The sequence below is a fragment of the Podarcis tiliguerta genome, assembly GCF_965153285.1.
Source record: "Podarcis tiliguerta genome assembly, chromosome: 8".
Classification (NCBI taxonomy): domain Eukaryota; kingdom Metazoa; phylum Chordata; class Lepidosauria; order Squamata; family Lacertidae; genus Podarcis; species Podarcis tiliguerta.
The window spans coordinates 6,833,051-6,857,332 of record NC_139541.1 but is presented as its reverse complement, the minus strand read 5'-3'; the positions used below and the strand labels follow the sequence as shown (position 1 = coordinate 6,857,332).

Here is a 24,282-nt window from a genome sequence, read left to right as displayed (position 1 = left end):
CGAGAGACAGCGCGCGCAAACGGCCCAGCAGGCTGAAGGGAAGCGCTGCTTCCTCAATCTTCCCGCCCTTGCCTGGAAAGAAGTCCCCGGCCGCAGCTTCCTCTCGTAGATCCCTGCGCGCCCGAAGGAGGCGGCTCCTTGTGAGGGGAGGAGGGAAAGGCGGCCATTTTGTTCGCCCGCCGACGCTGTTTGCGGCATCTCCACCTCCTCCTCCTCCGGAACGAGCGAGCGACCGAGCCGGGTTGGGGGGCGGGAAAGCGAGAGAGGGAGGAAAGGGGGCGCGCGGTAGGGCATTCAGGAGAAGGAAGGAGCCAGCTCGGGAGCGGGGGAAGGGCCGCGCGGGTCGACCCGGCGGGCTCCGGCTTCGCTCCCTCGCCCCGGCCGCTGAGAGGCGATGGCGGATATTGACAAGCTCAACATCGACAGCATCATCCAACGGCTGCTGGAGGGTGAGCGAGGAGGGCGGCTTGAGGGAACGGAGCGGCGGCGGGGGGGGGGGAATAAGGATGTACCGTGAGGCTGGATTAAGGGGGGGGCGAGGGCGGCGCGTGAGGCGGCTTCCTTGGGGGGCTTCCGCCGCCCTTTGGGGTCGCTGCCGCGGTTTGGGGAGGGGGCGGCAAACCATTAAAAGGGGGAGGGGTTGCCCACAGGCGGGGGAGGAGCGCGGATGGGCGAAGGCCGTTTTATTTTATTTATTATTATCCCACCCTTTAGTTACAAAACAAAAAGCCCCACTGACTGTAGCTCTCCTCCACATGACGGTTATGGGTAATAATAGTCGCAAATAGTAATAAATGAAGCCTAATAGCGTGACTTGTGTGCGCGCGCCGTTCGCCTCCTCTTCGCTTCCCGTTTCAGGCACTTTTGGGGCGCTTCTCCCTTCCTCCCGTATCTTGGGAGGGTGCAATGGGGGGGGGGAAGCGTTGTTGTGTTTGGGGGAGACCCGAAGGTGTGGAGGCCAAGGGAAGGGGGTTATCTAGGGTGTCTTGGGGGGGGGGCTGTTGTATGTTCCCGGGGGGGGGGCGCCACCAAAAAATGAGGGACGTTTCTGGAGGGGGGGGTTGTACTGGTGGACGGGCGTGCATGTAGTGGTTTAGATTTAGGTATGCGTGTGACTTTATTCATTTACAGTATATACTGCATCTAAATGCTGCTGCTGTTGTTCCTTTTGCCACCAAAAAGAAAGAAAGAAGAAGACAGGAGAGACTGGTAGGAAGGAGGATGCTGGAATGGTTTTGTGTGTGTATAATATATATTTTGAATATGGGGTGCGTGGATTATTTGAGAGAGGACTCTTAACAATACAGAGGTGTGTGTGTGTGAATATGGGATGTATGGATACACACAGGTCAAAGTGGTATAGAGAAGATTTCCCCCCCCCCCCACTGCCCCCAAATGTGTAACTCTTTGTGGGGGGATGAAGGTGTTGCTTGAGAAGAGTAGGGATTTTGGAGGCCCTTGGGGGGAAATGAGTATTTGGAGTGGAATTGGGGATGGGCTCCCAATATTTATTTGCACTGGTGTTTCTGTAGGGAGGGGAAAAGTGGGTTGGGGTGGATTGCAGAGGAGCAGTGAGATTGAGGAGCATTATTGGGAACGGAATTTGGGGTTGCTTGCCTGTGAAAAAGTGTTCCCGTAAGGTGGAGGGGTGAAGTAAGGGGATGCTGTTGAGGGCAGGGTGGGGAGAAGCTGCTGAACCCAATTAGGAACGGTTTTTTATTGCAGTGGGCTCATTTTTTTAAAAGTGCCCCTTTGTGGTTCTGTGAGGAGGTGAGGTGAGGTTAAGAGTTTCAGCCAGAGGAAAGGGAAGTAAAATAGTAATTGTTGTGGGTGGGGAAAGACTATGTGGAGGATGGTAAGAGGCCCCCTCACATATGCATAGAACACATCAGGGTATCTGAAATCCCATAGCCCTCCGCTCATCTCAATTCTGACTTTGTCTTTGGACTCTCCTGAGTTGATTTGGCAGGGAAGGAGGCAAGACTAAAGGGTCCACATCCAAGATGGAGGGTCTGGAGGTGCTTTGTTTGTGCCTCAGTGATCTTTTTTCAGATTACAACAGTCTCTTCCTCAGTTCTTATACACTCCGTGTGTCTGTTTGTGCATACATACACAAACATATAACTTAAAGATAGGTGGGAGTGCACACAATTCTTATTCTGATACATAGATGTGCATGCAGTGCTTTATTCTGATGTTTTTCTTAGGGTAAATGCATAAGTATAGGTTGGTCATTTTTCATTGTTTTGCCCTCTGCTTAGCAAAGTGGAGTCTTACTTCTGTAGTAAGAGAAATCAGTGTTGATTTAGTTTCCCTCCCGAAGCTGCATGAGGGCGTTAAAATGTTGCTCACCCTCCTATGCCAGTCTGTTGTGGCCATTATTGTGGCAAGGGTGAAGCTTGCAAACAAATTAAAAATTTAATCCTTGTAGCAACATGAACATTTGACTGCTCTAAAGACATGATTGTGAGCCACATGGATGTCTGCTCATTTGAACATTTTCATCTGTCTGACCTTGGTGCTGGGGTTGTTTCTGATATGCTGTGTTCCCTAAATCTTAGATAGTGCATGTTTTGAGTTCTAGGTTTGGATAAACATGCTTATAAATCTTGGCTGAGGTGAAGCGTTGTGAAGTAGCTGATGACAAATTATCCTTGTAGCAGCAAGCAATATCACATTTAGCTAGGGAGGGAGGCTGCACTAATCTAGCTTTGTCTGAGTCTATCCAGGACTTATACTTGAAGAGTTCAATCAGGGAATTAACTTTTCATTTGATGCAAAGTAATCTGCAGCAATGTGGTCTGAGCTAAATATAAGGGATATGTCTTGCTGTAGTCTCTCGCCTCACTTCAGCATCCCTTCCAGTTTTTTAAAGATACCTTTTAAAAAGTCTTTCATTTATTTTAGCATAGCCATGGAAATGGATAGGATTTGTGAATGTAGGATATTTGGGGTTGGATAAAATAGAACTAGAGACATTGCTTCCATTGGTTTGGTGTTAGTCCTTTTTCCACCACCTTGATTTACTTAAAAATATAATTTATCATGTCTCCATCTCATCAATGAGCTTAAATTTAAGATGCCAACAATATTGATTTAGTGTAGATTGATTTCTCAGTAATTTTAGTGTTAAATTTCTTCTTACATAAACTTTGAAAAGTTTGTGTAGACATAACTCCTATCCAAGCAGGGCACATCAAAATCTTAGAAGATAATGTAAATCGTATGGCAATTTAATGCCAAATTTGTGTTAATAAAATGTTAAATCATTTAGTAATGGAGAGAATTTTTGAAACATTTCCACTTGGAATTGATACTTAAAAATAGCTCAAGCCCCAATGAACGTGAGACTTCAAAGAGGTTAATGTTGTAAGACATATTTGGTTGATTTGTGTATTGGATAGTGCTGTTTCTTAATTATATATTCATACCCAGCTCTTCCTCAAAAAGCTTGGGTTACTTTGTGTGTGGTCTCCCAGTCTTTTTCCTCACTGTTAATTGGTGAGAATTGTGTAATTGTTCAAGGTCTAAAAAGAACATCTCCTTGACTAATAATGGATACAATCAACAAGGAAGTAAGTTTAAAATTGTCAGAGAAATTGCTAACGCAAAAGGTAAGAGACAATAGTAAGATCATAGAGTTGGAAGAGATCCCGAAGGTCATCTAGTCCAACCTTCTGCAATGCAGGAATCTCAACTGAAGCATCCGTGACAAATGGCTACGCAGCCTTTTCTTTGGACCCTCCAAGGAAGGAGAGTCCACAATCCTCCTGGGGGAATCCATTCCATTGTCAAACTGCTCTAACTGTTAAAGTTCTTCCTGGTGTTTAGTCAGAATCTCCTTTCTTGTAACTTGAAGCCATTGGTTTGGGTCCTACCCTCCAGAGCAGGCGAAAACAAGCATGCTCCCATCTTCCATGTGACAAACCGTGAGATATTTGAAGATGGCTATCGTATCTCCTCATTCTCATCTTTTCCAGGCTAAACATGCCCAGCTCCTTCAATCATTCCTCATAAGGCTTGGTTTCCAGATCCTTGATCATCTTGGTAGCACTCCTCTGCATACGTTCCCGCTTGTCAATATCCTCCTTAAATTGTGATGCCCAGAACCGGACACTATACTTCTGTTGATGCAGCCTAGAATATCATTAGGTCTTCTTCTTCTTCTTCTTCTTCTGCTGCTGCTGCTGCTGCTTCACACTGTTGACTCATGTTAAGTTTATGGTCTACTAAGTCCCCTAGATCCTTTTCACATGTACTACTAGTAAGCCCAATGTCCCCCATCTTGTATTGGTGCATCTGATTCTTCCTGCCTAAGTGCAGAACCTTACATTTGTCCCTGTTGAAATTCATTTTGTTAGCTTGCACCCAGTTCTCCAATCTGTTATGGTCATCTTGAATCCCAATTCTGTCTTCAGCTGCATTAGCTACCCTTCCCAGTTTGGTGTCATCTGTAAATTGGATGAGCATCCCCTGAATTTCTTCTTCCAAGTCATTTTTAAAGACATTGAGAATGGACCCAGGACAGAACCCTGTGGTACCCCACTTGTCACTTTTTCCCAGGATGATGAGAAACTATTAATGAGCACTGTTTGGGTTTGGTCAGTCAACCAGCTACAAATCTACCTAACAGTTACCTCGTTCAACCCACATTTTACCAGCTTCCTTACAAGAATACAATGGGGAACTTTGTCAGAAGTCTTCCTGAAATCAAGATAAACTTATGTCCACAGCATTCCCCTGATGCACCAAACCTGCAATTTTATCAAAAAAGGAAATTAGATTCATCTGGCATGACATGTCTTAGTAATCACATCATCTTTTTCTAAGTTCTCACAGAGTAGCTGTTGAATTATTTGTTATGGGTACTTTCCTGGTATCGAGGTCAAGCTGACCGGTTTGTAGCTACCTAGGTCTTCTTTTTGAAGATGGGGGCAACATTTGCCCACCTGCAGTCTGTAGGGAACTCACCTGTTCTCCAGGAATTGTCAAATATAGGCAGAGGCTGTAAGATTACATCTGCAAGCTCCTTGGGTGCAGTTCATCAGGCGCTGGAAATCAACACTTGTATGCTACTGCTAAGGGACGCGGGTGGCGCTGTGGGTAAAAGCCTCAGCGCCTAGGGCTTGCCGATCGAACGGTCAGCGGTTCGAATCCCTGCGGCGGGGTGCGCTCCCGTTGTTCGGTCCCAGCGCCTGCCAACCTAGCAGTTCGAAAGCACTCCTGGGTGCAAGTAGATAAATAGGGACCACTTACTAGTGGGAAGGTAAACGGCGTTTCCGTGTGCGGCTCTGGCTCGCCAGAGCAGCGATGTCACGCTGGCCACGTGACCCGGAAGTGTCTCCGGACAGCGCTGGCCCCCGGCCTCTTGAGTGAGATGGGCGCACAACCCTAGAGTCTGTCAAGACTGGCCCGTACGGGCAGGGGTATTAAAAAAATATATATGCTACTGCTACTACAGTTTGGCATGGATGTAGAGGAAAACCATAGTTTCATGCTGCAGCAGGAGTGGCTAGCCTGTGACCCTTAAGATGTTGAATTATAGGTTTCATAATCCCTGGCTGTTGACCATTCTGCTGGGGTTAATGGGATTTGTAGCTCAGCAACATCTGGAGGACCATAGGTTACCCACCCCAATTCTATGGGAACAAGCTGTTGCCAGGTATTTTGTCTTCAGTGCCAACAAGGAGTTTCTTAGATTTATAAATGCAGCCCTGTGCCCCAAGAACGTTTGGAGACCCTGGTTTAAAACTAAAAGCAGGAACTTTCAATCTCCTGGTAGGCATTACGAGGAAGAAGTTATTGTAAAGAGAAACTGGTATTCTATAGTTTCTGGATTGAGCCAGAGTGTCCAAAGTCTTTATGGTCATTTCTCATCCACTCCACTATACAGAAATTCCATTTTGCAATTGGGTAGCTGTTGTATCTGAGAGGGAATGATTTGCCCATGAATACTGGTCATTTCATGGCTGTATTGAAAATTCAAACTCTGATCATCTGAGTTCCAAGACATTAGCCCCTATTTCAGTATTCATAGGTAGTTGGGGATCTGTTAGCAAGCAGTGCTAACCACTTTTCTGTATGACTGGAAAGTCTTGTAAATGCCTATTAACACCAATGCAAATGCTGGCTAGCTTTTTCATTTATTATCAGAGATCAAAATATTGTTTTGGTCCTGTCTACAAATAAAACGTAATGGCCTGGTTCTGATATAATTAGAAACTATAGTTTCCCATTATGAGAATGATCCTGCAAGATGACAATTTGGCTTGTGTATGTTCCCATGCCCATCATGCATGCGAAGTGTAGGGCTGGGCAATATCTAGTTTTCAATAAAGTGATATATTGCCAACTAAACATCATGATATACTGATAACACTGTCTGAAATAAGGCTGCCTTCATGGTTTTCCCTGCATTGTGATTTTTGCCAGCGCCTGCTCTTGTAATTTGCTGCCCCCCACATGAGGCAGGGGTGAGCTGAGCCGGCAGAATTGACAGGGGCTGCCGGAATCAAGAGAAGCATTGGCTGGCTTCACAGTTTCCCCCCATGAAAAATCATATTGTGATTTTTGCATAGCACACATATAATGATTTGCGATATATTGCCAGGTCAAAAATTGTGAAATGGTATGGATGATACAGACTTCAAAGCAGTTTTGGATAATATATTGCTCAGCCCTAGAGGAGAGATTATCAGTAACTTCTGCAGTCATTTTAAAATGAACTGTAGTTCCCTGTTATGTCCTAACTCAAGAGCCTACGGTTTGTTCTATCTATAATTAGCTAATCGAAATTTATCGATGAAGTTCTGTCAAGTCTTATTTTCTATTAGGTCACACAAATGGCTGACTCTAGTATGCGAGGTGGGGCTACTGATTTTTTATTTTTGTCTTCATGAGATCTGAAGGAAGATATTAAGCATTCAAATATTTCCTATATATATATCTTGTTTGCTTCATGGAGAATTTCCTTAAAGCTCAAAATGGTTTCTACAAAAATCACAGAAAGTGACTAAATCAGTTTGCTTTTAGCAGGGAAAGGGGTGGATTGACAAGACTGTCCAAGACTGCACTGTCTAAACCCTTGATGCACACAGTGAACATTGTTGCAGTTAAGCTGGTTTACAACATCAAGGCTTATTTTAGAATAGTAAAGTTAGTTTAGAACACAATAGAAAGCAAAAAGTTGTGGAGAAGGAATGAATTTGGGTATAAACTCTTGTACAATGTTATATAACACTTACATAATGGCCACTAGTGATAGCTGTGGGAGATGACATTAAGGTATCGACTGAGCTCATGAATAGGGTGTCTCCTCTCTCTCTCATTTAGAGGTTAGAGCACCATGACTTCCCTCACTGCCTCTTTTTTGTGGGATTCCCTGCCTTGGGAGGTCTGCTTCCCTTCTGCTATTAAGTAAACAACTCCATTTCTGAAAATGTTTTTTGCCCTTCAGACCGTAGATGATGGTAGTTTGATGTTCATACAAAGGAACAAAACAACTATCAGGGGTATTCACAAGGAAAAGCACTAATTTCTAAATGATGGTTCACTAAGCTACAGCAGCTTCTTATGAGATATACTGTTCAGTGATCCCTTGCAAATAGTTGAGCCCCAGCTATTTTGTTCTTACAGATCAGATTTATGATGACACTTTAAATCTCTGGATACAGGATATTCAGGGAGTGGGAATTTATTTACACAAAGCAAAGTTTGGCAGAACAGTGTTGCTCCTTGGTTGGACCAAGAACAAATCCCTTAATTTGTTAATATTCAAGGAATGTCTGTTTACAAGAGGTTCATAAACTACTGACAAACTACACCTAGATATATTTTTTCAGATCTAGTTCTAACTTGAAATTTAAGTGCGTGTAAATGTCAAATATGAAAGTAGCAAAGGCTTCAATGTTACAGCAACTTTAATTGGTTAGATTAATTAACAAGATATAATTGACTTAAAATATGATTAATTGAGAAGCATTTTTAAAAGCATTTGAGAATTCTGAACAGACAAATCACATTGCAAAATAGGTAGTAGATTAGCTGTAAGTACCTGCTAGGGCTGGGCGATATTGTAGTATGTTGTCTGAAACTGGTATGACATTCAGATTGTGATACTGGTTTCAGATATTGAGCTGGCAGTAGTTGCTTTCAGTAGTTCCTGAAAACAACAAAAATGTCTGAAATTTCAGTGCTTGAAAAATTTATGCTATCTCTGCAACATGTGCAAATTCTGCATGCTTTCTAGAGGTAATCTCATACCACTTTCAGAGATCTTGGTCATACTTCTTTATTGGGTGATTTAAGTAGCAAGTTGGAACCTGGCGTGTAGGCTATGTTTTCCAGCTTCTCCTTGAAGACATCTAGTAAGGGAGAGTTTATAGGAAATGACTAGAATTCCGAATGGCATCAAATGCAGATTGCTATTCTAGGATACATTCCTTTTCATCCCTGTCTGGCCAAACTTCTCTGCTTGTGGGGGTGATGAGAATATAAGCTGAGACAGTGGCAGAAGCTTCTGTTTCACAGATGCTGCTGAATAGTTTTGCCTACAGGCCTTTGGTTCCCTCTTTAAGAGCATTACTACAAGCATATCGTTTCTAAAATGCTTGATCTGTTTTCTGTCTATAGAAGCTTTTAACACGGTAACACCCTTAACTGTTTAAAAGCATATAATGTAATTATCAGTGGGTCATTTCTATAAACTCTGTTGCTGATGGACACTTTGCATTTGAGGCTGCTTACTTATAGTTTGGAAGGAGAACTTGGGGCAATTGCTTTATCGCTCAATAGCTTCATGCATAATCACACTGCAGAGATGGGGAAATATATCAATAGGTTTATGCTTTATTACTTGTGTTAAATATTTTAATTGCACCCTCAATATATAGTAATACTGATAATGTCACCAATGAATGCTAACAACTGATGGGGAAGAAAAATTGAAACATGTATTTGCTCATGTCACAACCATTGCCCTGCAGTTATTCTGCTGGTAATTGCAACTCCTTTCTGATACTAAACTTCAAAGTAAATCGTCTTAAACTACAGCCTTTGAGCTTTTCAAAGCTTCGGTGCAAGTACTTTAAACTGTTTGTTCTGCTTCCTGTATAACATCAGTGCGCAGGTGGTGTCTAGATTGAAACAGGTCAATAGAATATGTTGCACTGAAAACAACACATGCATCAATTGGGGAAGGCTTAGCTAGTTGCACTGCTCAAACATGAGGTAGCATGTCTGTCTGGGTGTGAGAGGAACATTCTTGCCATCAGGTTTAATTGATGTGAAGTGACTCTTATTGGGTTTGGTGTATATCATACTCTGGCTTAGCTTGGGACCCATGCAGTTTTCAAATTCCTCTTGGTTTTGAATTAAGATATTCAACTTTTGCACCTCTTCCCTTCCATGTAATTAAGAATAGTTGGGACTGCAGCTTACATGGGGGTTTTGTTCCTGGGGGTTACATGCAAAGGCAAAATTTTGCAGGGCAATCGGAGATCCTGTGAAATCTCAAGATAGGCTTGCAAGAACCTCCAGAGCCCAGTAAGCAAGAGTCTCCTGCTCTTTCTCTATTTATTTAACTATTGCTGATAACTTGGAATCCTTTGCTTTGTCAACTGACAGTAACTTGGAAGTTGTATGCAGGCGGTGCCTGAAATTCCCCAGGCGTGTTTTGCAACTGGTTCAGGTCCCAATTGTAACCACATGGAGATCTTTAGATGCCTGTTTGGCAATGGATATCTCCATCTGGCTGGCCCCTCCAGCTTGCTTAAGCAGGTAAGCAGAAGAGCTTGTTCAATTTATAGCCTAACTTTTCCTCCAAGGAGTACATGGTTCTCCCCCTTCTCAGTCAGTCCCTACAACAACCTTGTGAGGTAGGTTAAGAGGCTGTGACTGGCCCAAGGGCATCTAGTGATCTTCATGACTGAGTAGATTTGAATCCTGATCTCCCAGGTCCTAGTCGGACACTCTAACCACAACACCACACTGACTTCCTAAAGAGTACTTCTGTGGGGCAGCTATATAAATTAAGTAGGTAAATAAAAATGGGGAAAGCAGAATATCACTTGGAGAAGGATCTGAAATGCTCTCCTTGAAGCTTGAATTTGTTGTATTCTAGATTTATTTGATGTTTTAATGCATTGTAAACAACTTGCTTTTTTCAATTATAAAGCAGTAGAGAGATGAAATGAGTAATAACAATAATAAATGTCATTTGGGGCACCCAAACATTCCTTTGTGGTGACCATAACCTAGATTTAAGGTGCCATTGGGCGATTAGCTTAAATATCTTGAGTTTCTAACACTGTTGCAGGTTAAACTGAAATAGGACCATAAATGGGTACTGCTATTTAAAACATATTCTCCTCTCTGGGAAAAAATTTTTAACTGCGTAATCTTGTCAGCTCATCAGAAGGAGCAGTGCCTTAAATCCATGATTAATCCATGTGACTGTTTTGAGTAATATACATGTTTGGGCGAGGATGGAGTTGGAATAAGCAGTGTTGCACTAGATCAGTTGTGCTTCCTGGGAAAATAAATACCACTGGTGTAGAATCTGTTTCATATGGTTGTCCTCAAATTCTAATTCTTGTGTCTGTATCCTAAATATTTCACCAGCATAAAATACATTGGTGCAGCCTATATATGAAGCATTTGTTTCCTGGACCACTAGAATTTAGGAACAACACGTATTTTACTAGGCAGTGTTTTCATTATTTGCATTTTAATTCCAGCAGTGGGCAAACTTCCCTCAGCTTGAATCAAAATCTGCTTGGTAATCATGAGCCTTCTCTGTAAGAGTTCAGGAGATATTTCAAGACCCAAAATTGGCCATTTCCATTTATTGTAAATAATCTGTTTTATGTGTTTAATGATGATTGATTTGAAACTCAGTAGATCTCATTTTCTAAACATGACCATCCTTTTTTTTCCCTTTCACAGTAAGAGGGTCAAAACCCGGTAAAAATGTGCAACTTCAAGAGAACGAAATAAGAGGATTATGCTTGAAATCTCGAGAAATCTTTCTCAGTCAACCCATTCTGTTAGAACTTGAAGCACCGCTTAAAATATGTGGTAAGCATTGAGATTTGTTGGCTCCGACTATTCCTTTTTTAATGAATTGATGATGATGATGTGGCACAACTTCTTAGGTGGTATTTTCACCATCTCTGAAGATTGCAAATCCATTAAAATATTGCTGTGAAAGTACTCTAGTCATCCTATGCTAATCATGCTACTTGAGGGCAAAAGTAGAATGGATTTGAATAGAATTCTGAAGGGAAACTTCTTCAAGTAGACAGAATAAAGAGGAAACAAATCCAAGAAAGAGGAAGCTTTATCCTTCAACCCAGTGGAGATTTGATTTTAGGTTATGGATACAGGCAACGACCAGTTTGCCTGGGGGTTATGTTCCTGACCCCTGTGCGCATTGGTGGAGCATGCATAAACCTGCTTCACCACATTATTCCACCGCCCTTTTACACCCCCTTTTTCAACCTCTTCCTCATTGCTGTGACGCACATGGGCGTGCATCAGTTGGTCGTTGTCTGTATCAGTGTTAGTAATATCCATAACCATTTGTATACTAAAAAGTGGTGGCCCGTTTTTCTTCATCATTGCATGATTCTGTAAGTTGAAGCAGAAGGCCTTGCTTTTCACAAGAAGTCAAAGTAAGTTGTGTTAAAAAAGGTAAAGGGACCCCTGACCATTAGGTCCAGTCGTGGCCGACTCTGGGGTTGCGGCGCTCATCTTGCTTTATTGGCCGAGGGAGCCGGCGTACAGCTTCCGGGTCATGTGGCCAGCATGACTAAGCTGCTTCTGGCGAACCAGAGCAGCGCATGGAAGTTGTGTTAGATACTGCTTAATGCAAAAGATTTAAGATTAAACTGGACTTGCTTAGTCAGAATTAATAACAAATAAAATTTTCACTTCAAGCCAGCTTCAGTTTTTAGGACTGGCTTTGTTGTGCTTCTAACCTCACAGATCACAAATAATAGTATGAAAGTTTCTACTTTGGAGAAAACAATGGTACAGTCCATTCAACATCTCTTTGCAAAAACACCAATGAATGGAATAGGAATTGCTAATTGGAGGAAACTTACTGTTACATATGCTTACTTTTCTTAATGTTGTGTAACAATTCTTATTCTTTAAAGTGAGTATATTAGCATGCATTTGCTTTAATGAGCCAAACTCTCAAACCATATCAACACCATTTTGTTTTGTTTTAAGGTGACATCCATGGACAATACTATGATTTACTTCGACTCTTTGAATATGGAGGTTTCCCACCAGAAAGCAACTATCTATTTCTTGGTGACTATGTTGATAGAGGGAAACAGTCTTTAGAAACAATTTGTCTTTTACTGGCCTACAAGATAAAATACCCAGAGAATTTTTTCCTCCTTAGAGGGAACCATGAATGTGCCAGCATTAATAGAATTTATGGCTTCTACGATGAATGTAAGTACTTCTGGTGCTGTCTTTTGAGACTTTGGAAAGTGATTCATAGTGTAAATGGCACTATTTTTACTGTAAAATAACCTCTGGGTTTGGAGTGAGTTGCTTATTAATGACAATACTGACTTGCCTAGTTAAGAGACTTTTCCATCATTTTGGCAGGTGAAATATAGCCTTCTTGTTCTTCCTTTGCTCTCTTCAGAAGAGAAAGGTGCAACTACAGTCCGGTCTTCACCAAGTCACTGCTCTGCCCAGCCTCCACTTAAGTGTCAAATTAAGCTCATATTTATAATGTTAACTTTTTCAGTTTGAGTTTGCCAAGTACAAAGTTGAACCCATTCCTCCTTGAGTGGGCACTGGGTGGTGTTGTCTTACTCCAGTTGCTGGACTGGATGTGAATTCCTCCCTTTCCTTGGAGGGCAGTTCATTATCAGCCTTGCTTGAAGATAGGACATACCTTGTTACTGCTCTTCTGGTCCTTTAATAATCGATTGATTGGTTGTTTAAAAGCAAGCCTGATTGAATTGCAGCCCTTTTTTTGTTCTCTGCATGGTGGTTAAGTACAATAGGGATGCTCCATGCCATGACACAATGTGTAATCTCTGTTTCCTTTCGTTGCACTTTCTGGAATTGACTGTAAATTCAGTTTCTGGCTGTTCCATTTGGTGATATAAACTTAGGGTTTGAAAAATATACGTACTTGGTTTCAGGACTTTGTGAATCAGATAGTCTGCTTTTCCTATAGCCTCTGTCACTTGCTTGTCTTTAGTAACCAGTGTGCCATTTTGCCCACTGGTTTTAAAATGTGTTGAATCACATAATTTATATCAATAAACACTGCATTTTTCACAGATACATCTGTACTAAAAGTGGTTTACAAAGAACAGTAAAAGAGTAATACTTCAGTAACTGCCTACAGCAAACCTACTACATTGTGGTTCATATTAATTGAGGTGGGAAGAGATCCACTTTTTCAGCAGCTTCAGATTAACATTGCACCATTATTCTCCCCAGTGATTTTATAGTACCAAATGATGCTAATGATGGCATTTGCCATAAGCCTTGCAAAGCATGCTCATATTTCTCTGTTTAACGACTTATTTAATGGATACAAAACAATTGAGCACCTGCTTTGCATACAGAAGGTTTTATTCCCCAACATCTCCGAGTAGGGATGGGAAAGAAGAATCCTGTCTGAAACTGCTGCTGCCAGTCAGTGTTGATAATACTGAATTAGATGTCTAACTTGGTATAAGGCAGCTTCCTTTGTTCTGATTTGTCTGGGACTGCCTGCTCACCGATATCTGTAATCCCAGGAAGAATTGTTAATAAAGCAGAACATGTGATTAAAAACACAGCCAAACGATCCCTTTCACATTACAGCTTTATATTATGGAATAGTCTGCAGTTCGCTGGTTCCGTCTCGGTGGTTTGAACTCCCTGTCCTTTTAATGGCTTAACTCTCCTGATGCTCAGGTGTATTTTTGTATCTTGTAGGCCAATTGCAGCATTCACACTTAGATTCTCCTCATACTCCCCACCCCTTCATTCAGTGAACTTCATACTTAGTCAGGTTTCTAATAGGTTCAGCATAATTTGTTGGTTAGGCTTGCTTGGAAGCAAATTGCGGAAACTGTCATGAGTGTGATAAGAGGATTTGCACTTGATGCTGTCACCATTTGACAGCATCTTAGGCAGCATGTGCTTCAGTAAAGTAAGCGCAATGTTCAAATAGGTCTAGGATATGGGAGCCTAAATTCCAGGTCAAGACTAAGGGTCAGTTATCAGTGGTGAAGATGCAGTGAGGGATCATTAGCAAGCTCATGGCTTATTTTTGCCTTGGGAGTCTCTAAACGCTAGAAAAGTTATTAGAATAGCATCTGTATGTGAAAAGGGTTGATGTGATGACTGTAAGAGTCCTACTTGACTGGACTAAAGATTCATCTAATCAAGCATCTCACCATCCTACAGGTAGAATGTGAAAGCACCTTTCCCATTGTTGTCCCTCAAAGCTTGTATTTAGGGGTGCACTACCTCTGAACACAGGTGACGTTTGTCATCAGGGGTTTTAGCTGTTGGTAGCTGCCGTGAATTTGTGTCACAAGCTTATTTAAAGCCATCCAAGCCACTGACCACACTGTGGCTTGTGGAATGAGCGCCATACGTTAATGATGTGCTGTGTGAAGTAGTACGTTTCTGTGGTCTGTCCTGAACTTCTTGCCAGTTTATTTCTAGAGCAGGTATTATGACAGAAGGGGGAAAGATCCTCAAGGGTTTGAGATACCCCTGTGTTTGGGTTTTAGCAGGTATGGAGAACAGTTCCTCTGCCAACACAGACTAAGACCTTAATGTTAAGCAGGTCAAAGATACAAAAATGTAAATGTAGGTCTCCTTGTCCTCCCTATTCTCTTCTTCTGCCACTGTTAAATTCCAAGTGAGTTCATGTACTGAAATATCTCCCTAGGTAAAAGAAGATACAACATCAAGCTGTGGAAAACCTTTACAGACTGCTTTAATTGTTTACCAATTGCAGCCATTGTGGATGAGAAAATATTCTGCTGTCATGGAGGTAAGTTGATATATGATTTACAAAGTGATACTTGCTTAACCATCTTGGGTAAGTCAGCATTAGAGCCACTCAGACCCGTGCAGTGGGGCGGCAGCTGGGTACACTTGCCCCGGGCCCTAGAGGATTAAGCTGGCCAGGGGGCCTGGCCAGGCACCAACTTCCTTTTTTTTTTGTTTGAGTTTATAATGTTATTCTAGCAAGACTCCTGCCCCAGGCCTCAGGCAAGCTCTGTGCAGGCCTGGAGCCACTTTCTCTGTATTGCAGGGCACTGCATTTATTTCTGTCTATCTAAAGCACAGGTTGAGCACACTGCAAAGTTTCACAGCTAATGTCAATTGAGATAATGTTTCTAACTCTTAACAGGTTTTTGGTGTAACAATGTATTGAAGAATGTTTGTCCAAGCAGCCTATTCCTTGTTTGCATAGGGGAACACCTGCAAATTACTTTGACCGAGTGTGATATAGGAAGGAGTTATTATATACCAGAGTTGGTCTGAATATAGTTCCCTCCCCCATACCATTTGAACTGCAGTCATGACAATGAATCACCAGAACAACGAATTTGGTGACGGGAAGTAACCCTGTATGCATTTGGTGACTCCATTAGAGAGAGGTGACTATAGGGTGCTCCAGCTTACGTGTTACTGTAGCGATGGGGCTAATGGATAATCTGAGACAGAATGAGAAGTAGACCTCTACTGAAAAGGCCTAATTTTGTAACTGCCGGAACTCTTACACTGAAATATGATGCTATAAATGCATGCTATCTGCCTGTGGGTAATTGCATACTTGTAGGTAATTGTAGGTTATCTGGACAGTTCCCAGTGCCATGTTATAAAAATACTTGTGTTATACTAACCTAGCATCTCCTGACCCATTTTTGATTTAAATATTTAGCCTTGCCATTCCTGAACTATAAGCAACTGTAGTATGCTTACGCAGGCAAAAACATCAGGGTTGCAGTACTAGGCATTGAATTGGGAGGCTACAGCTGAACAGATGTGAGGACAAATATTCTGACCTTGCAGAAAGGACAGGTCATACCTCTTTAATTTGAGGCAGCTGCTTTAAAGCAATAAAATGTCCTACTTTTTAGCAGCTTAGATATAGTGACTATCTGACTCTGTGATGGGCAGCTTGCTCTGGAGATGGCTGGTGTGAGGGGAAGGATTAATCCTGTAGCCTTCCTTGCTCCTTCATTCACAGCCTACAGCAGTACTGGAAAAGAGATGGATATTTTAGCACTGAGTTCCATCTTGAAGAAATTTATTTTTTGTGCCAATCAACCCTACGTTGTGTAACCCCTCCAAGCCAAATTCCAGTGTATAATGGGGTGGTAAAAAGCGGGTGGCGCTGTGGTCTAAACCACTGAGCCTAGGGCTGCTGATAGGAAGGTCGGAGGTTCGAATCCCCGCGACGGGGTGAGCTCCCGCTGCTTGGTCCCTGCTCCTGCCAACCTAGCAGTTCAAAAGCACGTCAAAGTGCAAGTAGATAAATAGGTACCGCTCCGGCGGGAAGGTAAACGGCGTTTCTGTGCACTGCTCTGGTTTCACCAGAAGCAGCTTAGTCATGCTGGCCACATGACCCAAAAAAAATTTCTGTGGACAAACGTTGGCTCCCTTGGCCAGTAAAGCGAGATGAGCGCCACAACCTCAGAGTCATTCGTGACTGGACTTAACTGTCAGAGGTCCTTTACCTTTAAATCTCCCAAACAAAGCTGTGTGTGGTGTCCGAAAAGGGACACTGAAATCCATTTTCTTGGATCAGTTCTTGTTTGAAAAACCATGGGACATTTTTCCTGCTCCAGTACATTAACATTGATTGCAACGAAAAGAACCCTATCACAAAAATTAATAGACTACTTGGTGTGTCTAAAAGTGTGTGTGTGGCACTTTTTATATATAGAAAGAAAACTAAATTGTATGTTACTGAAATTTGGGAGCATTGTTAATCATTGTGCAGATAACAATATCCTAGTTTATGAAGATCACTTTGTAAGTCTACTGTGTGATTCGTGAAGTGAAAAGTGCATCCATTTGTCTCACAAACAGTCATGGTAACTTGTTGTAAGATCCTACATGGGAATATTTTAAAGACATTTTACCTCTTTAGGTAAAAAAAAAGGAAAGCATGCACAATGTATATTGTACAGTGCAACACTCACTCTCTCATATACATACTATTTACCACCTTGGTATATTTTATGATATGGCATTATAGAAATATTTTTATTAACTAAATATATGAAAGGAGTTTTGGTTCGGTGCTTGTGTAAGAAAAAGCACTATCTTCAGTACAGGCACCTTCCCACTCACATAGGGCTATGTTCCTGGGTACCATGCATATACATGAAATCATGTGTAGTTGGAAACACCAATCTAAAAAGCCAAATTCCACTACAACCGCCCTCTCCAAACCGCCTTTCTCAAACTTCAACTCTCCATAGGCATCAAAGGTTGGTGCAAAGGCTCCTGGAATTGCTAGCCATTTTCCTGTTCTTTTTGAGCAGTTTTTGCCCATTTCACACCTTTCTGCAGTTTAAATCAATTGATTTAATTATTTCCCAGCACCACACACATATATGTGGTTGCACATGAGTTGAACATGCATTAAGTGAGGAGATGCCTGTACTATGTCGCTTTGGGTACCTGTTTTCACCGTGGTGATTCTGTGAAGTATTTGTTCCTCTTCCTGTTAAATTTTCTCATCTATGCTAGGGTTACCAGACATTCTTGGGGACAGTCCCAGGAGCTGCAAATCTGTCCCCAGACAAATTCCACCCCGGAATGTGCCCAAATTTGCAAATCTGTCCTTGGGAAACGTGGCAGCGGCAGCCTCAGCAGCCCGGAGTCAGCCTGGTAGCGCAGTTGGCTCTGGCTGGCTTCAGGAGCTGCTCGCTGCTGTGACGCCGGCCATTTTTCTTCCCTGGAAGTCCCCATATAGTGTGTCTTGTGCACAACACATCATATGGAGACTCCCAGAGAGGAAAAATGGCAGGCGCCATGGCAGCATGCAGTGAGCAGCTCCTGAAGCCAGCCACAGCCAACTGCGCTACCAGGCTGGGTCTGGGCTGCTGAGGCTGCTGCCGCCACTGCCAAAGGGGAGCTGGGGACATCCAGCGGTACAGATCTCCTGGCCCTTTCCCCCTTTGTTGTGACTGGTCTTGGGAGTTGCGGCCAGCCATTGCCAGGTTTTTTAAAAACTCTGTGCATTTATGTTTCACAGAGTGTGAAAGAAGGGCTTTGCACCTTTATACAATATGCATGTGTGCTTGGGCCCAGGGTCTTTTGCCTCACCATCCCCACTACTTGACACCCTGTTGCTACTCAGCTTCAAAAAAAAAAAAAAAAAGGGGGTCCCCGGATTCATTGAAAAAAATCTGGTAACCATAATCTATGGCTCTTTAAATACCCTTGATCTGCCACTTTCTCCTTCCTTCAGATTTTTATATTCAGGGATAAACTTACCCTACAGACCACCACTCTTGCACAGCCGTGATCTCTTAGTACCAAGTACTCCAGCTACCCTGTCTTGGGTCTGAGATGTGTGGATGCCTATACAGGTGTCCTATTCATAGCCATTTCCCTCTATGACTCTTTAGTCTTTTTAAAGTACAGCCATTCATACATATTTGTGTGCTAGTTACAAATTTATGTCCTGTAATTCGCTTTGAGAGCCTGAACCACTTGTCCCATCATCTGTGAGGCATACCAAATCAGATGCTTCCACCTAGCTGGCTCTGCAGGTGGAACATGTTTTATTTTGTCTCTACGGCCATTTCTTTCCAGCATCAGTTATGCACATAAGTGTCACGACCACTGACACTTCCTGCACAGTACCTAGGCAGCATGTGATGTCTACAGCCTTCACACCATTCATGCAAGGCACCGTGGGGGCCCCACACCAATCACAAATTCCTATGTTCCTAATCAACTCTACTGCCACCAGTCTCCTTGCCTCGCAGTAGCATGTCCTTGGCATGAGAGGATAGTTCGTACCAGAAATGGGATATATCTGAGGAATAATTTTGGATTGCACGTGGATAGCTTCCTCAAAATAAGCATAGATGAGGTTGCAGTGGGAATGAAGACACTGTCACTGCACCGTGTGTGCATTTGCCAAGTGCCCAGCATGTGAACAAAATGCAAAGCAGCTGCATCTTAATCCCCTGCAGGCTTATCGCCAGACCTCCAATCAATGGAACAAATCCGACGAATTATGCGGCCTACTGATGTGCCAGATCAAGGCCTCCTTTGTGATCTGCTGTGGTCTGACCCTGACAAAGATGTCCTGGGATGGGGAGAAAATGACAGAGGAGTTTCTTTCACGTTTGGAGCTGAAGTGGTTGCAAAGTTCCTTCATAAACATGATTTGGATCTTATATGCAGAGCTCATCAGGTAAAGACCAAATGCTATGAGTTGATCCTGGGGAAGGAGCCACCAGCTCCTGGGCCCCAGTGGACACCCCTTGGTCCACCACGCAAGAAACTGGTCAGTCTCTCCTCTTTCCCCCTCCCCCTTCAAGTTCACTTGTCTCAGAACGATGCTTGCTTTACGAGTTCCTGGCCTTGCTGATCTAGCCTTGTCTCTAAATTGCAGAATGACATAAAACAAGCAGCTTGTGAGGTTAATGTGGTTTTGTAGCTAGAAGAATGAATGGGAGGCCTGGATTCATAGGCACAGCCATAGAACTTCCTGCATAGACCACTATGCCACTGTTCTTCAGTGTCCCATGGTAAAAGATTTACCGTATTTTTTGCACCATAACACTCACTTTTTTCCTCCTATAAAGTAAGGGGAAATGTCTGTGCGTGTTATGGAGGGAATGCCTACGGGTGGCATGCCTACGGATTTTCCTCCTCTAAAAACTACGTGCGTGTTATGGTCGGGTGCGTGTTACAGAGCGAAAAATACGGTAGATAAATGCTCAGAGCTTCATTCATATATATCTCACCTGAGTAATCTTTGCAGCAAGCCAGTGAGGTGGTTACAGATCATCACAGAGTGAGGTGGGGAGCAGGTGAGATTGGGAGTGGTTTACGCTAAGACCATGTCGTGATGACATGGCACAACTGTGGTGAGATTTGAACCAGGGACCTCTGAGATGACGACTTGGGTTGGCCACAACACCAAAGTGATTCTGCTGCACTAGAAGGGGAGTGGAAGGAGGATTATAAAAAGGTTAGGAGTATTAAAATTATTGCTGTTGTGTGATATTCACCCCCTTTCAATTAATTGAATTGTCTTTGCTTTAAAGGTGGTTGAGGATGGATATGAGTTCTTTGCAAAAAGGCAACTGGTAACTCTGTTTTCTGCCCCAAATTACTGTGGGGAGTTTGACAATGCGGGTGCCATGATGAGCGTGGATGAGACTCTAATGTGTTCCTTCCAGGTACAGTATATTTTTAGGGTTTAGGTGCCTCATTTCCCCCAATAATGTTGCTTCTTTTCACTTTTAAGCTGGTCGTCCTTAAATTAAACCAGAATCATAAGCACTAGCTATTTGAAAATGCGTTCCATTTCCTTTAATCTGTGCTGAGGCACCAGCTTGTCATAAAATAAGTAGGACAGCTGTAATCTGTTCCACCTTGAATTGGATTGTCCAAAGAGTCATGGCTCTTCCCTGCTGCCTAATGCTGGTGATCTGAGAGGAGGCATCGAAAATTGCAAGCAGTGGGAGGGAAAGCAGGGTGACATTTATATCCAAGGTGCTGCTGTTTACCTTTATAGCCCTAAATGGATTAGGCCAGAGGTCCCAGGAGCACCTGTTACTGAATGAGCCTTTCCCATCCCGTGCCTTGAGATTCTGGTGGCACCCTGCTTAGCTACTCTCTTAAGTGAAGAAATGTGGTCTTCCTCTTGGAGCAAGGCTGTTTTGGCAATAGAATCTGCATTGACATTCCTGAAGACCTTTCTATTCCCTCTTCCCTTTGGGAGTGCAGGGAGTCGTCTTTTCCTACACTGCAATATTTCAGTAAGGTGAGGCTGTTTAAAATTATTGCCCTGAAAAATAATTATTTTTGCGTGTGCAAAGACCCTGAATGAATGATTTTACAGCTCTAAGCCACCTAGCCATGCCCATTGGGTGGAAATCACCAAATTATGGGTGTAGAATATATATATAGCCAGGTTTTGAGCTAACGCCAGTAGCCCCCTTCTTGTGCTCTCATCTCTGTTCAGCTGCATACAGTGTTTCCATGCTAAGAAAGAACGTTGTCATTCCAGATTTTGAAGCCTGCTGAGAAGAAGAAGCCCAATGCTAGCCGGCCTGTAACACCACCCAGGGGTATGATCACAAAACAAGCAAAGAAATAATCACTCTTGGCTCTGCCTAGTTGGGACTTGTACTATAGTATATAATCATTTTTAAAAAACGGTAACTTGTATCTGTCAGCTTGCTAAGACTAGATTAATGTGTTAGTGGGGTTTTTTGTTTTGTTTTTTCATTTTGATGGATGGCGTTTGCTGGTTGTAACAGCAAATGAGACTTTCTCCCTTCTCAAGAAGAGTTTTTTAAAATTCTTATGTTCATTTGAAGAGAGAAAAAAATGCTTTCCCCCCTTATTGTTCCAGCTGTATACTTCACAGCAACTTATCCTGTCATTCCGGGTAATTGTACAATTGACTCCTTGAACCTGTACAGACCAGGTGGTGTGTGATGCCTGCTTTTCTTTTAGGACCTTAAGAGGCACTAGTGTGCTGCAAGACTAGGAAACTGATTACTGTCAAATTACATATTGTTTATACGAACCACTGTGAATGTCTTTTATTTTATTGTTTTAAAGGGATTGCTTTTTTCCTTGTCATGTACACTAGTTACGTTGCTGTCAGCATTTTGAAACCACCCCATAACCTTTGCCAGCTTCCCTGGTATGATGTATATTTTAATTCAAGCACACTTCCCTCCCATATACTTCAAAGTGACAATTAAAGCCATTATTTTAAAGGTTTGTGTCTCTTTTTGTGAAACCAAAGTGCATAGTGAAAACATATTGGCACAGCTCATAGGGATTCATTGGCAGTATCTAAGTCAGGTTTTTTCCTCTGCAGGAAGGACGACTTGAACTAGCAGAGAGTAATGCTGTGATCAGCTGGGATGCAGGATTAAAGCCTTTTGATACTTCCCCTATATTCAATGTCGAAGCTTGCTACTGTGCTATTTTAGCCAGTTCAGAAAGCTGTCACGTGTGGAGAGCTGTTCAGAGACTTGCCTGAGAATTAGAATTCCTTTTAGGGTTTGCTTGTTTGTTTGTTGCAGCTGAAGACTTATTCCACAAAGTTTAAAAAACAACCAGCTACAACAGTGAACACTGTTCACCTGTTTCTATGAATATAACACAGTATCCTGTGGTGTTGTTTTTTTTTAATTAAAAAAACCTAATCTTTTTGAACAGATGACAGTGTACAATACAATGTGGTAAAATGCTTATTAAATGAATAACTTGTTAAATCTTCTCAGTGTCAGTTTTATCAGTATTGCATGCATGCAGGGTAGAATGCAACTTTGAAAAAAAATGTTTCACAGAGACGCTTGAGCCTACCATGCTGATGAGTCCTCCTTAAGGAATTGAATTTGAACAGCAGCTGCTCAAAATGACAGGCCAGGATATGCACCTCTGAACCATTCCTGACATTGTGGTGACCAACTGGGCCTGGCTGTTCCTCCTGTGGTTTCATTGTTAGAAAGAGTGAAACTCAGTGCTCCAAGAGAGTAGATTTCAACTGGGTATCTTCTGGGATGAGCACAGATCTGCTTTGCAACAGCTGGTCAGCTTGCAGGCAAGCCTAGATCATAAGGAACTGTACCTAAAGAGTGCCTGTTTCAGAATGTACTTGGGTTGGATGGGCACAAGATTTAAGCGGCCTCTCTGGGGTCTTAACTGCCCAGCAGGTATGCAGGACTTTTAACAGGAAGCAAGCAGACTGCATGGATTGTCAGAGAAGGCTGTCTTGCTCAGGGGACCAACAGTTGTACAGAGTGTGTGTTCATTCCCTTTGTTCCATACAGTGGAAAAGGAAGGAACCAAAACGTACTGCAGACCAGGGCCCTTTTGTTAACACACTTCAAGATGCACTGCAACAAGCAGAAGTGGCAAAGGGCATTCAGAGCTTGTGCCATCAGCTCTTGAGTGAGTCATGCCTCAGAAGAAACTGCAGATATGCCCTGTATATTCCAAACTATCTCTCATTCAATTCAGTTGCATAGGTCAAAAGCGGTGAGGGGAGGAATGGTATAGCAGGAGCAAAGGAGCCTAGCCAGTATAACTATTGGGTTCAGATTCCTTGCTCTTCCCCCCCCCCCTCCCTATGCTGAAATAAGTGCTTGCATGCTTGGCATTGCAGCTCTGGGTTCTCCAGCCTTTCTAGTTTACTGCTGGGTCTTGAGACGGTCAAATCCCTAGTTTCTCCTGAATGGGGGTAGGATAGAGAGAGAGAATTTTTTCCCAGGCCTTCAAATCTCCAGGAAATGTTAAATCTATAAAACAATTAATACACCTTTAGTTTTTCAAATCCCCAGTTTTAATGAGCTGGCATGGTTGAGAGGAGTCCCAGCAGGGTCTCCTAAGGTTGGCACAATAGGAGCTGGAAATTTTGTCGCCTGAGGCAGAGCAGCAACTTTTGTCACATCAAAGTGCATCATATCCAAGCCCAGTCAAGTAGTTTTGGCACCCGAAGCAGAAAAGCCCCATTCTTCCCATAATAACTAATGATTTGCTGTCCTTTCATTACACCCAAAATAAGTTGTCTCAGGTGGCCATCTCAATCTGCCTAATGGTATGGCCAGCCCTAAGGCCACTGAACTGAAAACACCTGTGTGAATAGTGTGTACAGACCTGCCTGTGTTGAACTGCCAAATGGGTTTGGTGCAAGTTTACACAATTACACTGAAGATAGATCTGGACTTGGAAAAATTACACCATTTGGAAAAGGCAAATTTCACAGCCAACATGCATGCATATACAAGTCCACATTGTGTAACCACAATAGTCTCTGAAAAAGCATGCAGATGTAATGCTGAGTGGGCTCTTAAGATTGGTTCATACACACAGCTTATCATAAGCTAGAAGTAGCTACCCAGACCTAGCCTTGCTCTGAGGCTTTGCATGATAGCAGATACATCCAACCTATGAAGAAAACCCACCAATATGCTACGCAAACTCTAATAGTGGCTGGCAAAACCCAGCCAGACGAGCAGGATATAAATATTATGTACAAAACATGGACATTGTCAAATGGCATTAGAGGTATTG

The 24,282-nt window shown here is 42.7% G+C and overlaps 1 protein-coding gene across 3 annotated transcripts; it reads left to right on the top strand.

Annotated features, from left to right (window-relative positions):
• Nucleotides 1-216: 216 nt before the first annotated feature.
• On the top strand, nt 217-22,481 carry PPP1CC (protein phosphatase 1 catalytic subunit gamma). Of its 3 annotated transcripts, XM_083454250.1 has the most exons (9): nt 217-241; nt 290-449; nt 10,945-11,076; nt 12,235-12,465; nt 14,927-15,031; nt 19,206-19,429; nt 20,289-20,423; nt 21,257-21,317; nt 22,082-22,481. In XM_083454250.1, the coding sequence occupies exons 2-9, from the start codon at nt 395-397 to the stop codon at nt 22,093-22,095; spliced, it is 957 nt and encodes a 318-aa protein (XP_083310376.1). In that variant the 5' UTR covers nt 217-241; nt 290-394; the 3' UTR covers nt 22,096-22,481. The 3 variants fall into 3 exon arrangements, with proteins under 3 accessions (XP_083310376.1, XP_083310374.1, XP_083310375.1); XM_083454248.1 differs by having other exon boundaries at nt 219-241; nt 21,257-22,481; XM_083454249.1 differs by lacking the exon at nt 217-241 and having other exon boundaries at nt 273-449; nt 21,257-22,481.
• Nucleotides 22,482-24,282: the final 1,801 nt, after the last annotated feature.